Source organism: Euleptes europaea, chromosome 5 (genome assembly GCF_029931775.1).
Source record: "Euleptes europaea isolate rEulEur1 chromosome 5, rEulEur1.hap1, whole genome shotgun sequence".
In the NCBI taxonomy this organism is placed as follows: domain Eukaryota; kingdom Metazoa; phylum Chordata; class Lepidosauria; order Squamata; family Sphaerodactylidae; genus Euleptes; species Euleptes europaea.
In genome coordinates this window covers 52,575,059-52,586,990 of record NC_079316.1, presented here as the reverse complement: position 1 = coordinate 52,586,990, position 11,932 = coordinate 52,575,059, and the positions used below count along the sequence as shown (strand labels likewise).

Here is an 11,932-nt window from a genome sequence, read left to right as displayed (position 1 = left end):
TCATTCCTGTCCCTTTCCTCGACTGCTGCTTCTGTGCTGCTTGCCATTTAGCCCCATGGACAACAGATGAGTTTGCAATGAGGGGGCAGTAAAAAGAGAAACAGGGAGATTAAGAAGTAGAGCTGCACCCTCCCCCACCCCAACAAAGCAGGCATGGTGTAGATTGACAGGCTCAGACACCAGGTAAAATGACTATAGATATGAAATGGCAAGATTCTGCAACTAGGCTTGAGCCAAAGGCAGCACCTCTCAGGACAGCACACTGGGTGAAACAAACAGGCATGATCGGGCTTGATAAGAATCCATACTGTGCCCAAGGAGCAACCCCCCAGACAGTGTCTGTGCTGGATATAAATACATCTGTTGTGCTGGATTGGCCAGAAGAAGTCTTCTATCTACACCTTTGTCTGGTCCATCCGGAAGAGCCCCTCTTGCCAAGCCAAAGGAGCTGCTCAGTTGCCAAACTGAGTTGTCCCAGCCCTCCCCTCTCCCATGAAGCAACTGGGCAAGAGGAGATAGCAAGTATGTTCCCAAGGCTTCTGTTAGGGCAGGCCTGGCCCTCTAGTCTCTGGCCTGTCCCTTGCTGAAAGCTACATGCACTGAGAACAGCCACATTTGCTGGGTTTCTCCACCTCCTCCACAAAGGAAGAGCCATCACTGCACTCAAAGGTGTATTTCCTGCGCTTCAGACGCAGTCCTGCACAGCAGCCCGGGCCCGGGCATGATCCCCGACACTCCACCCAGGACACAGGGCGTGTCGTCTGGCAAATGGCATAGCCTCGCTGGACCTGGTGGAAATCACGCACAGCCTCACCTCGGCACTCCGACTCTGTAGAAAACATTAGAAAGGGGCAAGTCAGGCAATGGGGCAACACCCTGTGGTTGGCATTACTATTCTGTCCACACAGCTTGAGAGATTCTGCTGAAGGCCATCTAAAATCAGAAGCTTGCAGTGTGGGGCAATCTCACCTTCCTGAGTCTTAAGTGGTGGGGGACTGGCAAATAAGGGGAGTTCTTGGACATTTATCTCTTTTCTCAAGCCTTGGTTGGCTGGGAGCCCTTTCTTCTAATGAAAGGAGAAGACATAGCGAAAGCAATCCATTCCAGCCAGAAAGGAACAACAAAATGATGCTGTAGAATAACAGGGGGACATGGTTTTGCTGGTCATGTTCCCTGGTCATAGCTGTGGCTGGAGGAAGTGAGTTCAAAGTTGTCTTTGTTTTAGATGCGGCTCATGCTGGCTGCTCGGAAGGATAACTGAGATTTGAATTCCCATTTGTTTTGCTGAAAGATACAGACCCGAAGCTTTTTTTCTACCTGAACGGATGGAGGTCTACAGTTGCTAAGCAATTCACTAGGGAAGGAAACTGGGGAAGGAACAATATCCAAGTGAACCCTGCTTGGAAACTTTTGTCATCCATGAGGGAGTGCCTGGGTTAACATGATACTTCCAGCATAAGTAGGGGCCCAAGTGTCTGGGTGGAGAAGAGCACGTTCCCTTAGGGATCTGATCATGAAGGGGGGGATAGTGTGGGCATGGAGACTTGTCTGACCTTGGTCGCAGAGGTCGCCATCAAATCCCCCGTTGCATTCACAGTAGGCGTCACCTGTGTCCGAGATCTGGCACTGACCGTGGACACACTGCAAATCTTTGCATGGGTTGTGGAGCTCCCCTTGCTGGTTACATAAGGCCCCCTTGTAACCATCCTGGCACTGGCAGCTGTAGGAGAGCGCATCAAGGGGGACACAAATTCCATGCACGCATCTGCAGATCAAGCAAGACATAAAACGGAGTTTAGGTTGAGATGGCTAGAGTCTCTCTCTCTTTTTTTTAACCCTCTCCGTCCACCATCTTCTATCAGAGGAAACTGTTAGCTAAAGTCAACGCTTTCTGTGCTAGGATTCCTTTTGTGCACCTGGGTCTCCCTTTTGGTGTTCAGAGCAACTTATGGAATGCAGCCAGCAATAGGGAACTGTTTGAGAGAGAATTTCTGGATGTGAGGAGTAGGGACACACAATATGTCTTATCCAGTAGCCTCAGAGATATACCATCCTTGCACCAGGTTTCTACAGCAAGGGCATCTAAAATGGTGTCCTCCCAGTCTGCCCAATTTCGGGTCCCCCAGAGGTTTTCCAAAGCATAACTGCAGCTCAGGCTAGAGAAGACTGGGGTGCTGCTGATTTGTAATATTGCTATCCACAAACTAAGGAGTCAGCCTGTTTTTGAATAAGGTTGCACTCACTACTTAAGAACAGGTTCATAACTTGGAGGGTCCTATTAGATCCATGTCTACAGATGGAGGCTCAGATTTCCTTTGAGCACAGTGTCTCTTCTCAACTTTCACTGATACACCAAACTGCAGCCTTTATTGGATAAAGAAGATCTGGCCATGGTTATTCATGGTCTGATCACATCCACTTTAGACTACTGCAGTATGCTATATGTTGGTGTGTTTCTAAAGGCAGTTCCGAAGTTTCAGTTATGGAATTCCCTCTCCACAGCCATCTCCCTGGGTGCCCAGTTTAATCAGATTTAAGTGCAAGATTAAAATGTCTTTGTTTTGGTTAATGATATTGTTCCTGACTCAGCTTCCCCCCCCCCCATTACAGTTCCATACATAATGCTTTAATAGTGTACTGTATTATTCCATTTTATTTAAATTGCTGTTTTATTTGATATCCCACTGAAGCAATATTTCAGTGTACTCACTTGTGCCCCTGGCAGGGATTGGTAATGGGCTGGTCGCAATGGGGCCCAACCCAGCCTGGATCACAGTGGCAAATGGGGCCGTGAGCGGTGTTGGGTTGGCAAATGCCGTGCAGGCAGTAGAGCTTGCGGCAAGGCTCACAGCCAGGCACCACTCCTGGCTTCATCTGGGTCTTGGTGAAGTCCTGCAATTCATTATTGATGTACAAGTTGCGGATGCAGCCATGGAAGCTTGAGCCGTTCAGGAGCTGCCAGAGGCGGAAGGCAGCAGAGTTCACATCCACAGGCATTCCTAGAGGAGAGCCATAGTGGAAAGGTGAGGACCAGGAAAAGCAAAAAAAGGTAGAATTCTGGGGAAATAAATAGCAGTGGAAAGGGGGAAGTCTCTTTCTAATCCTCAGTGGAGCATAAGGGGAGGATACTAGAACCTGGGTCAACCATTTGAGGGAGTCATTTAATCCATAAACCTCTATTTCCTCCCACCTGGCACTTCTTCATTTTGTCCCTGGCTCTGGTTGAAAGGTTGTTCTTGCATCACTACTCAGCAAAGGAGATACTCTCCTGAGCAGAGAACAGACCAAACTCAAGATGAAGGATCTTACAACACAAATGGTGCAAATGTGGAAGCAGCAACATAAAGCATCCCTTCCTTCTACTCCCCCGTCAGAGTAGAAACATTCCATCCCCTCCCCAACTGAACTGAGCAGAGTTCACAGCCCTACCCCCCACGTAGAGTGGAGCATCAGAGTTCAGAGTGTGGGCCTTGCCAAAGCCATCCATGGTCATGGGGTCGCCTCCATCAATGGAGAGGTTCACCATTCGCTCAAACGTCACAAGTTCCACTGTATGGAACTGCCCATCATTGATGGTCTCTGCACTAGGGAGAGAAGAGAGGAGTGGGGTTGGGAAAAGCTAATGAAACTCACTTCTTAGCCTACCATCGACAGTATCTACAGTCACCCTTTGCCCGTCCAACATTCAAGTTCAGCAACCACACAGAGACCTTCACTGTGTTCTCTAATCCATTGCTCCTTCCGTAACTTCTGCCCTAATCCTGGACACAAACCTTGGGCAATGGTCCAAACCCCATTCTCTCCCTTTCTACCACATGCGTAACGTGCAGGTTGCTGAGGAAGCAACAGATCTAAGTACTGAAGGCTTTATTGGGACTGAGTGAATGACTAAGGGCAGAAGGCTACCTGTAAATGGCAGAGCTGGGGTAGGTGCCGGGGTCATAGCTGACACGCACGTGGCCTTGGTACAACTCGACTGCCATGTGGTCAGTGTCCCCGTTATACAAGAGGATCCCATTGTCCTCAGCTGTAGAGACCTATGGAGAATGAAAAGGTGAACAAGGAAGGGGCAGAAAAAAGATACTCTGCATCCAACTTGCACTACAAATAGCACAGAGGAGGCAAGTTGCCAGCACCCACCCGTGGGGTAGGATGGTAGCTTAGTTTCCATCTCTTACCTGCAGAGTGATGTTAGCACTGGGCCAGTTTTGCAGGTCAGTGAATTGGAGGTATGTGTCCCTGTCTATAAAGTTGACACTCAGAAGCTTCTCACATTTGGGACCTCCAAAGCCAGGAAGGCACTGGCATAAGGTGCGACTGCCCAGCTCCACACAGTTGGCACCATTCTGGCACTCTGCTCTCTCGCAGGGGCTGGGCTGAAGGGAGCCATGGGGTGGGATCTCACAAAGCTGGCCACTGTAAGATGAAGTGATCATATAGTGAGACAAAAAAGTCAGGAGGCAACTCAAAAGATGATGCCACATGCCCTGTGCTCCAACACACATACCACTGCAGGAATCAGTGGAGGGTTTTTAGGGTAGTGCATGACCCCACCCCCTACTGCCATTCTCCAACCCTCATCTGAATTCCCCCTGACCAGAGATAGAGTAAAGAACAATTAGAAGCACACGGCCACATGTGAAATCCAAGATTTCTCTCCCGTCCTCGCACCCCCTTGAATGGCCACAGACTGAAGGACTCCAATTCATTCCACTGGGTTATTCAAAATAATAATGGTGGTGGTAGTGGTGTGTGAGAGAAAAAGAAAAAAAAACTTGCTCAGGACATTGTCCTGAATCCACTTGATGCAGTCTCTCTGATTCTTCACCAAGAAAGAAAAATATGGCCCACCCAGTTTCTCTACTATTACAGGTTGGAGCCATGTCATATCTCTGTACCTATTTCTATATATAGCAGCACTGCCCCTATTATGTAATTCAGAACATCTCAGATAGGATGCAGGAAAACCCTACAGCAGCTGCTGTGATGAACCATTAGGTACATAAAGGGATTCAAGCTAGGCAGCCAATTCCCTACGTGGTACAGGCACAGCAAATGTGAGATGCACTCTTGTCATCTCACAAAAACAGCCAACCCAGCCTGGAAATAGCCAGGTTCCTAAGCCTAGTCACTGTTTTACTGACCTTTCCTTTGTTTGTGTGGAGGGAGAGACTCTCCAGTACAGGGCAGGCCATGATGCTACCCTCTGCAAGATGCCCGGGGTGGGTGTTTTTGGCGTCTCTTCCATCAAATGCACCTACCTGTAGCCTCCAGTGCATAAACAGGAGTACCCATTTGGTTCATCAAGGCAGTGTGCATTGTTCTGACACTGGTGGTCCAGGCAGTCATCATAGTCCACACTGCAGTTATCTCCCACATAGCCAGGCATGCACTCACACCTGGAGGTAGGAATAAATCAAATGAGCCAGGATGCCCATTGCTCCGAGAGCCAGTAGCCATGGCAGTATGCCTTTTCTATCTTTGTTATAGGTCTTTACCAAGCCTACTTCCAAGGCTTCTGCTTATTTTGCTTTCCAATCTTTACCAGCCCTCCTCCCCCCAGTCACTCACTTGGGCCCATCAGGGGAAACCCTGCATTTGGCATCATGTTGGCAGGGGTTGAGCTCCGGAGAACAAACATCCACATGCTGCTCGCAGTAAGTTCCTGCAGGAGGGGCAGGGGGGAGAGAGAGAAGTCAAGATCAGGCCTAATGTTTTCTGTGATCTGGCTAAGCCAACACTCAGCCAACAACCTTTGCTCTCCAACACTTGCTAGATCAACACATAAACACTCAAGCCACCTACTCTGCAGTTCTTTTGAATTGTTGGGTACAAGTGCCTACTCATCCAAAAACTAAAATGGCTCCAATATCTTCTGTTACTGTCTTATAAGAGGGGTCCAAGCCAAATGCAAGAGTTGACTGTTCTTGGCCCTTAATTCCACAACAAGGTTCACTATGATAATTTGATTATTATGCATCGATTCTTCTACTTCCAGTGGTCATGAGGGACAAGGTGCTGTGTGGGTCACCAAAGTCGTGCCTCTTAACTACTGGAAATCATATTCAGTCCTCCTACCCTATCACTGCAAGAAAGAGGAGGAGAAACTCGAATGGGAAAAAAAGACCCCAAGGATTCTCTGGCTGCTGGATTCTGCCTCCACTACCACCTTCTACACTTTTTGCATGGAATCAGATAATATACATATGCAAGATAAAATAGCTAGATGCAATGACAGGCAGCATGTATGACTAAGTATGACGTGCACACTCATGTGTGGAAGGTCGTATTACATGGGGATGGGTCTACAACAAAGGGGGTGGGTTTTCCTAATGGAGAGGAATATTAAACAACAGTCAGAACCTGTTAGTGAATCGGACCTCCTGCTTGCCTGTATTTATGCAAAGTGACCCCCAGATGCAGTTGTGGATGGGAGATACAGAAAGGTTCCCCTGGAGGACAGGGTATGTCCCTGTGCTCTAAAGGAAATTGAAACAGAGCATGTTCTACTGCTCTGTCCACTATATCAAGAGGTTCGTTCTAAGTTTATCTCCCCCCTGGCTTAGTCAGCATTCCAGCCATACAGGTCATGAGTACACTAAAATGTTGCTTATAGACGAAAACCCACAGGTTACAGTAGGAACAGCTAAGTTTTGTGCAGTGGACTGTAGAATCTGTCAGACACTGCTGAGAACATCGGTAGGTCAATAATTTTAAAGGGTAGTATATATAGTTTGCAAACAACTTTTTTTACTATTTGTATAAACTTGTGGGTAAAGCTTAATACTAAGAGTTTCAGTGGTAAATTGTGAAGAGCTGTGCTGGTCTATGACTGATTTTAATCTAGACTAAGATTAAGACCCACAGATGCACAGCTAGCCAGCATGCAGACCTAGTTCTTTGGGAGATAAGAGTTCCCCAACTTTATTTCCCTCATCAAATTACAATTTCAATAACTTGCTAAAATCTCAGGCCTTAGCACAAATGCTGTGTTTCCTTCTCAGTAAAACAATGTCCAGATTTAACTCCCAAATCCATAATTAAACACCACTCTATGAAAGAAGGGTTTCTTCCTGTGAGGGAAAGTCAATATTGTGGATTCATGGGGCAGGGAGAAGGGAACGAATTTTGAGAAATCTGCATCCACTTTAGGGGAAAATGGGACTAAGGGCTACTGGACTCGAGTCTAGCTGTTGTACTGTGGCAACACGGCTACCCTCTGAGACTCTAAATGTATGGGCATCATCTGTAACTCCCATTGACTGGGATAAAAGTGGAAGATAACTATTTTAAATAAATCAAATAACAATAAAATAATCAAAGGACATCCAAGGTAAATACTAGGGTCTCTTGTACCGTCGAGCCTTTCATTCTGTGTAAAAGGACACTCATGATAAACCTGTCTCCAGTAATGGAGTATGAAATTGAAATGGAGCATGAAACTAAAATACCATAAATTAGAATCTGATGGCACAGTTTGCAAAGGCCGTGCGTCCTGACTATTTCTGCAATGGTCTCATTACAGTGTTGGGACCTGCAGGGGCCACTGAACCATTGCTGCCAACTTATGCCTATTCTACCTGTATAGAAGGGAAGACACAAGCATGAATAACCAGTGGAACCATTGACACATGTGCCACTGTTCTTGCAGCGGTTATTGTTACAATGGTTGGTCTTCAGACTGCAGGTTGGTCCCTCAAATCCATCCACACAGGAGCACCTATCAGAAAGGAAATAATGGTTATTTAACAAAAATTGGAAGCTGTTCACTGTGGGTTATTTTGGAGGGTGGGCAGTCAGGGTCTCTTGTGGCTATAACCACCACATAGTCTTGCTCCCAGGGTATTTCTGCATCTGATTGGAAGGATGTGAGTGGAATCAATTTGAGGGCAACTGGACGGAAAATGGGTTAAGGAGATCCTTGTTTGGACAGAGACTGAGAACAGATGGTGCTTGGCAAGCTTTAAGTTCAACAGTAGCGTGGGAAATGTGATGTGAGGAGAAAAGAGGGGCCATTGGTTCCGGCAAGAAATAGGCACTGGCCTGATAAGCCACAGGGTATGAGAATTAGTTTTCAAAGCCAGATCTATGACCATATTTTCCTGCCAAAGCCAAACAAATACTACATTTATTTTATGAGAGCCAGTGTGATGCAGTGGTTAGAGTGCTGGGCAATGATCTGGGAGACCCAGGTTCAAAACCTAATTCTGCTATGAAAGATTGCTAGGTGACCTTGGGCCAGTCACACTCTCTCAGCCTAACCAACCTCACAAGGTTGTTGTAAGTGTACAATGGAGGACAGAATGATGTAAGCTGCTTTAGGTCCCACTGGGGAGAAAGGCAGGGTGTAAATGAAGTAAATAAATAAATGTATGTTTTTAACCTATGCTAAATAAATGCATATTCTTTCTCTTTGGTTGTTGTGTGCTCTTCATACATGCAGTGGTATGCAGGAATAATCGGATAAGTGTAGTTGTGAACTGCACAATATGCTTATACATGCACACTGTTCCATGTATGTGTGGACACTGATAAAAAGAGATTAACTGCATTCACATGATGTGTCAGAGGGTGGTAAAATGCCAGTTAGCATGTGAAGGGTATGTTGCATATGATGGCACTTGCATTTATATCGCCTGCAACATATTTAGCGGAGGGTAGTGAAGGACTAGATGACCTGCATTGCTCTGTGGGGCTGAAGGCCCTCATACCCCTTTCCAAAAGGCGTCATCTCCCTGTTTGCTACCTTTCCCCAAAGGCAGACTCTAGTATGGCCTGTGTAGAGAATCGGCTTTGTCAACTCCCAAAGGACACGGTGTGCTGGCTTTGAAGATGCTGGGTTGTTATGGTGACGGGATGAGAGGCCATTTAGCATCCTGGCAATTTGGGTGCACAGACAAGGCTGGGGCCCCATTCTCTCTCCACTGCCTGTGGTTTATTTTCAGCCACTAATTATGGTCTGTTTCCCAGAAAGCCGCCCACACTGTATTCTGAAGAGCTTGGTGAGGAGGAGCCCGGGCGCACAGAGGTCCAGCTACAAGGCAAAAGTCCACAGCACCCCAAGAGACCAAAACAGTAGCTAATTCTGCAGTGGGGGGGGGGGGCGTTCTGCTAATATTTTTCTCTTCCAAGACCGGGCCCATATTTACAGAAAGAAACTACAGAGTCGGAGGGCCTGAGATGGATCTTGTTTACAAAGTGGTGGAGCGCATGCTGGATATCAGAGAACTGCTTCCCAGTTGAAGGGAAAGGCCATCAAGTTTTGCTGTGCTTTATTCGTTGAAGGCCTTAAAGATATGGGAAGCTGTACAGCCTTTGGTGTGTTACTGCAACTGGCACTAGCTAGGCGAAGCATCTCAAACCAGACCTCAAACCATCCCGAATATGAAGATGCTTCCCATTACCAGGCAAAGCCCCTGTTCAAGGTGCCGAACTGCCACTCACGTGAATCTGGCTTCATCCTCCTCATGAGACAGACAAGTCCCGCCATTCTCACAGGGGCTACTGGAGCAACCATCGAGAGAGAGTTCACAGTTTCGACCCTGAAATCAGTTCAGAGAATGAAAAGCTGAGCCCTGGCTGAGAATGGAGTTTTTCTCAGCCCCAGCTGCTTTCTCGTCAGCCATAAAAAAAAAACCAAGGAACTGATAGGAGTTGCTACCTATATTAAAATCAGGTCAACCTCTTTCGGTTGAATTTTGCTAGCAACATTTCCCTTTTAGCTCAGCTTCAGTATTATCTGACAACAACTGCTGACATTTGTATATATTTACATGAAGCAAGGTATGCAAATGAAATAGCTGGGATTTTCTTTCCCCCTCTGGAAATAGTGGCAGCTCTCTGGCTGCTGAGTTGGGTAATGACTGGCTGGGCCAAATGTCAGGATGGAGGCTGAGTTCAAGCAGCTGTCCTGATGAGAAGCAGGATGAGTCTGGGCCCTGCTCATAGCTTATGCCCTTGGGCCAGAGAAACTGGTGTTTGAGAGGCACGGCCCTTGAGGCAAGGAGAAAGCCATCCCCTTCTCTTTCACCCTCCCTAGTCACCACTGTCTTGCTAAGTCGCCTCATGTTCCTCACCTTGTAGCCACTGGAGCAGGTACAGCGGTAAGAATCCAGAGGGTCCTGGTGACAGGTGCCCTTGTTTTGGCAGGGGCTGGAGAGGCAGGGGTTACACTTGGCCTGGATGCTCAGGGGAAGAGGGCCTGAGAAGATAGAGGGGGGCAAGAAAGTGCACACACAGGTGAGTGAGCGACTACCATCAGGGCATTACTGTGGGATGGGATGTATGTGTGCTGCTTAGGATTCTCATATCGAGACTGTGGCCACCTTGGGCAGAGTCCCATCAAGGACACTTGCTTGAAACTCCCCTTCAGTAGCAGTCTTGGTTAGAAGCAATCACAGATTAAACGTCCCAGTATGGAGACTCTTTAGTTTGTCTGTTAGAATGTATTTACTTGCATTGTCTTGACATGGGAGAGAGGCAACATATCCTCCAGTCTAGTACCTGTGACTATCTTCCAGAGGTTTGCCTTCTGAAAGGATGATCCTACCTTCTGAGCGCTATTTAAAACACATTTGTGGGCCAATCTGGCGGGACCTGGAGGCTCCACATGTCACATGCCACCCTCTAGAATCAAGGCCCTCCCTCCTCTCTCACACATCAGCAACACCAATAATCCTTCTCTTTCTATGCATCTGGTCTCCGGCAGCCCCACCCACACAATACTGTGCCCACCCAACCTTTTCTTCTGACCTGGTCTTGATGCTTTGATGCTCATGCTCAACTGAGAGACAGAAATAGAGCAATTGAGCAGCATGGAATGGATGTCTCATCACCTACCCCAGGGAAGTGGTCAAGGAGATGCTCTTCCTTTCCCCACCACCCAGTGACTTACCTTGGCACTCAAACTTTTTGGCCGGAGTGGTGAGCAGCAGTTTGCCCTCCATATCAGCAGGGCCAACACAACGGGCGATGCCAGGCTCTTTGTAGCCAGTTTTGACCCAGCCTGAGAGCCAACGCATGTGGCAATCACAGTGCAGTGGGTTGGCTCCGATGGCTCTGTGGGGCAGGGAAAACCAGAACGTCTGCATCACTATTAAAGGTAAAGTGGCTTTCTGCATCTGGGCACTGAGGCTGTTCCTGAAGCTACAGCTGGACTATACCAGCTCACCATGCTTTGACTTGGCATGAAAGACAGTAGCCCTGGAACTGATTTGATAATCTTCAGGTGTCCAGATCCAGGCTTTGAATTTGTCCACTTAAAGCAAGATGTTTGGTTACATTCTGGACTACTCTCTCTTTTCTCATTCTAGTGCTTTAGAGCACATCACTTAGTATGTTAGTATTTGATGACATTGCTCAATGAGTGGTAACTAAATGTGTGAAATTGCTTCCAGTGAAATGCAGAGTGTTCCTGCAGATCATCACCTGGACGTTGCAGAGCGAAGGACATGTATAGAAGTATCTCCACTATGCCTACCTTCCCTAGAAGTGTGGCCCGTTAATTAATTTAAAATGCATGCAAATTACAGTGTGAGGCTGAGCTACACAAAATCCCAGCCAATATATAGAATAATATTAGTCTGCCTCCAAAGCTCCTTACACGTGTCCTTCCCTCCCCCTTCTTGTCCTTGTATGCAACTGAGTCTGTTATAGCTTTACAATTCCTGCTGGTCTAGGCTAGTTCCTGACACATTCCCTGGAATTGTGGTGGGAAAAGTGAAGCACAGTGCAGTTAACTTCCCGAACGAAATCTTACTGGCCCCCAAGAACCAACGAAGTCCCATAGGGACCAAACTCCCTTGCCTTATATATAAGGGTGAGAAGCTAACTTCTGGTGACAGGTGCAGTAGGAATTACACCACAATTGCAGCAAAACAGAGATTGGTTTTTGCTGCTACTCAGCATCTAGAGTGTGCTATCCACACAACGT

At 47.2% G+C, this 11,932-nt stretch overlaps 1 protein-coding gene across 1 annotated transcript in view; it reads right to left on the bottom strand.

The window, feature by feature from the left end:
- Nucleotides 1–524: 524 nt before the first annotated feature.
- Nucleotides 525–11,932, bottom strand: part of SLIT1 (slit guidance ligand 1) — a 126,121-nt gene continuing 114,713 nt past the window's right edge. Inside the window, exons 26-37 of the mRNA XM_056849443.1 lie at nucleotides 10,895–11,058; nucleotides 10,077–10,201; nucleotides 9,445–9,542; nucleotides 7,581–7,720; nucleotides 5,572–5,665; nucleotides 5,262–5,399; nucleotides 4,179–4,416; nucleotides 3,907–4,037; nucleotides 3,430–3,584; nucleotides 2,711–2,999; nucleotides 1,554–1,765; nucleotides 525–829 (exon numbers count right to left, since the gene is read on the bottom strand). Coding sequence (XP_056705421.1) covers nucleotides 591–829; nucleotides 1,554–1,765; nucleotides 2,711–2,999; nucleotides 3,430–3,584; nucleotides 3,907–4,037; nucleotides 4,179–4,416; nucleotides 5,262–5,399; nucleotides 5,572–5,665; nucleotides 7,581–7,720; nucleotides 9,445–9,542; nucleotides 10,077–10,201; nucleotides 10,895–11,058 — 2,023 coding nt within the window. The 3' untranslated portion in view covers nucleotides 525–590. The remainder of the gene's footprint in view (nucleotides 830–1,553; nucleotides 1,766–2,710; nucleotides 3,000–3,429; nucleotides 3,585–3,906; nucleotides 4,038–4,178; nucleotides 4,417–5,261; nucleotides 5,400–5,571; nucleotides 5,666–7,580; nucleotides 7,721–9,444; nucleotides 9,543–10,076; nucleotides 10,202–10,894; nucleotides 11,059–11,932) is intronic.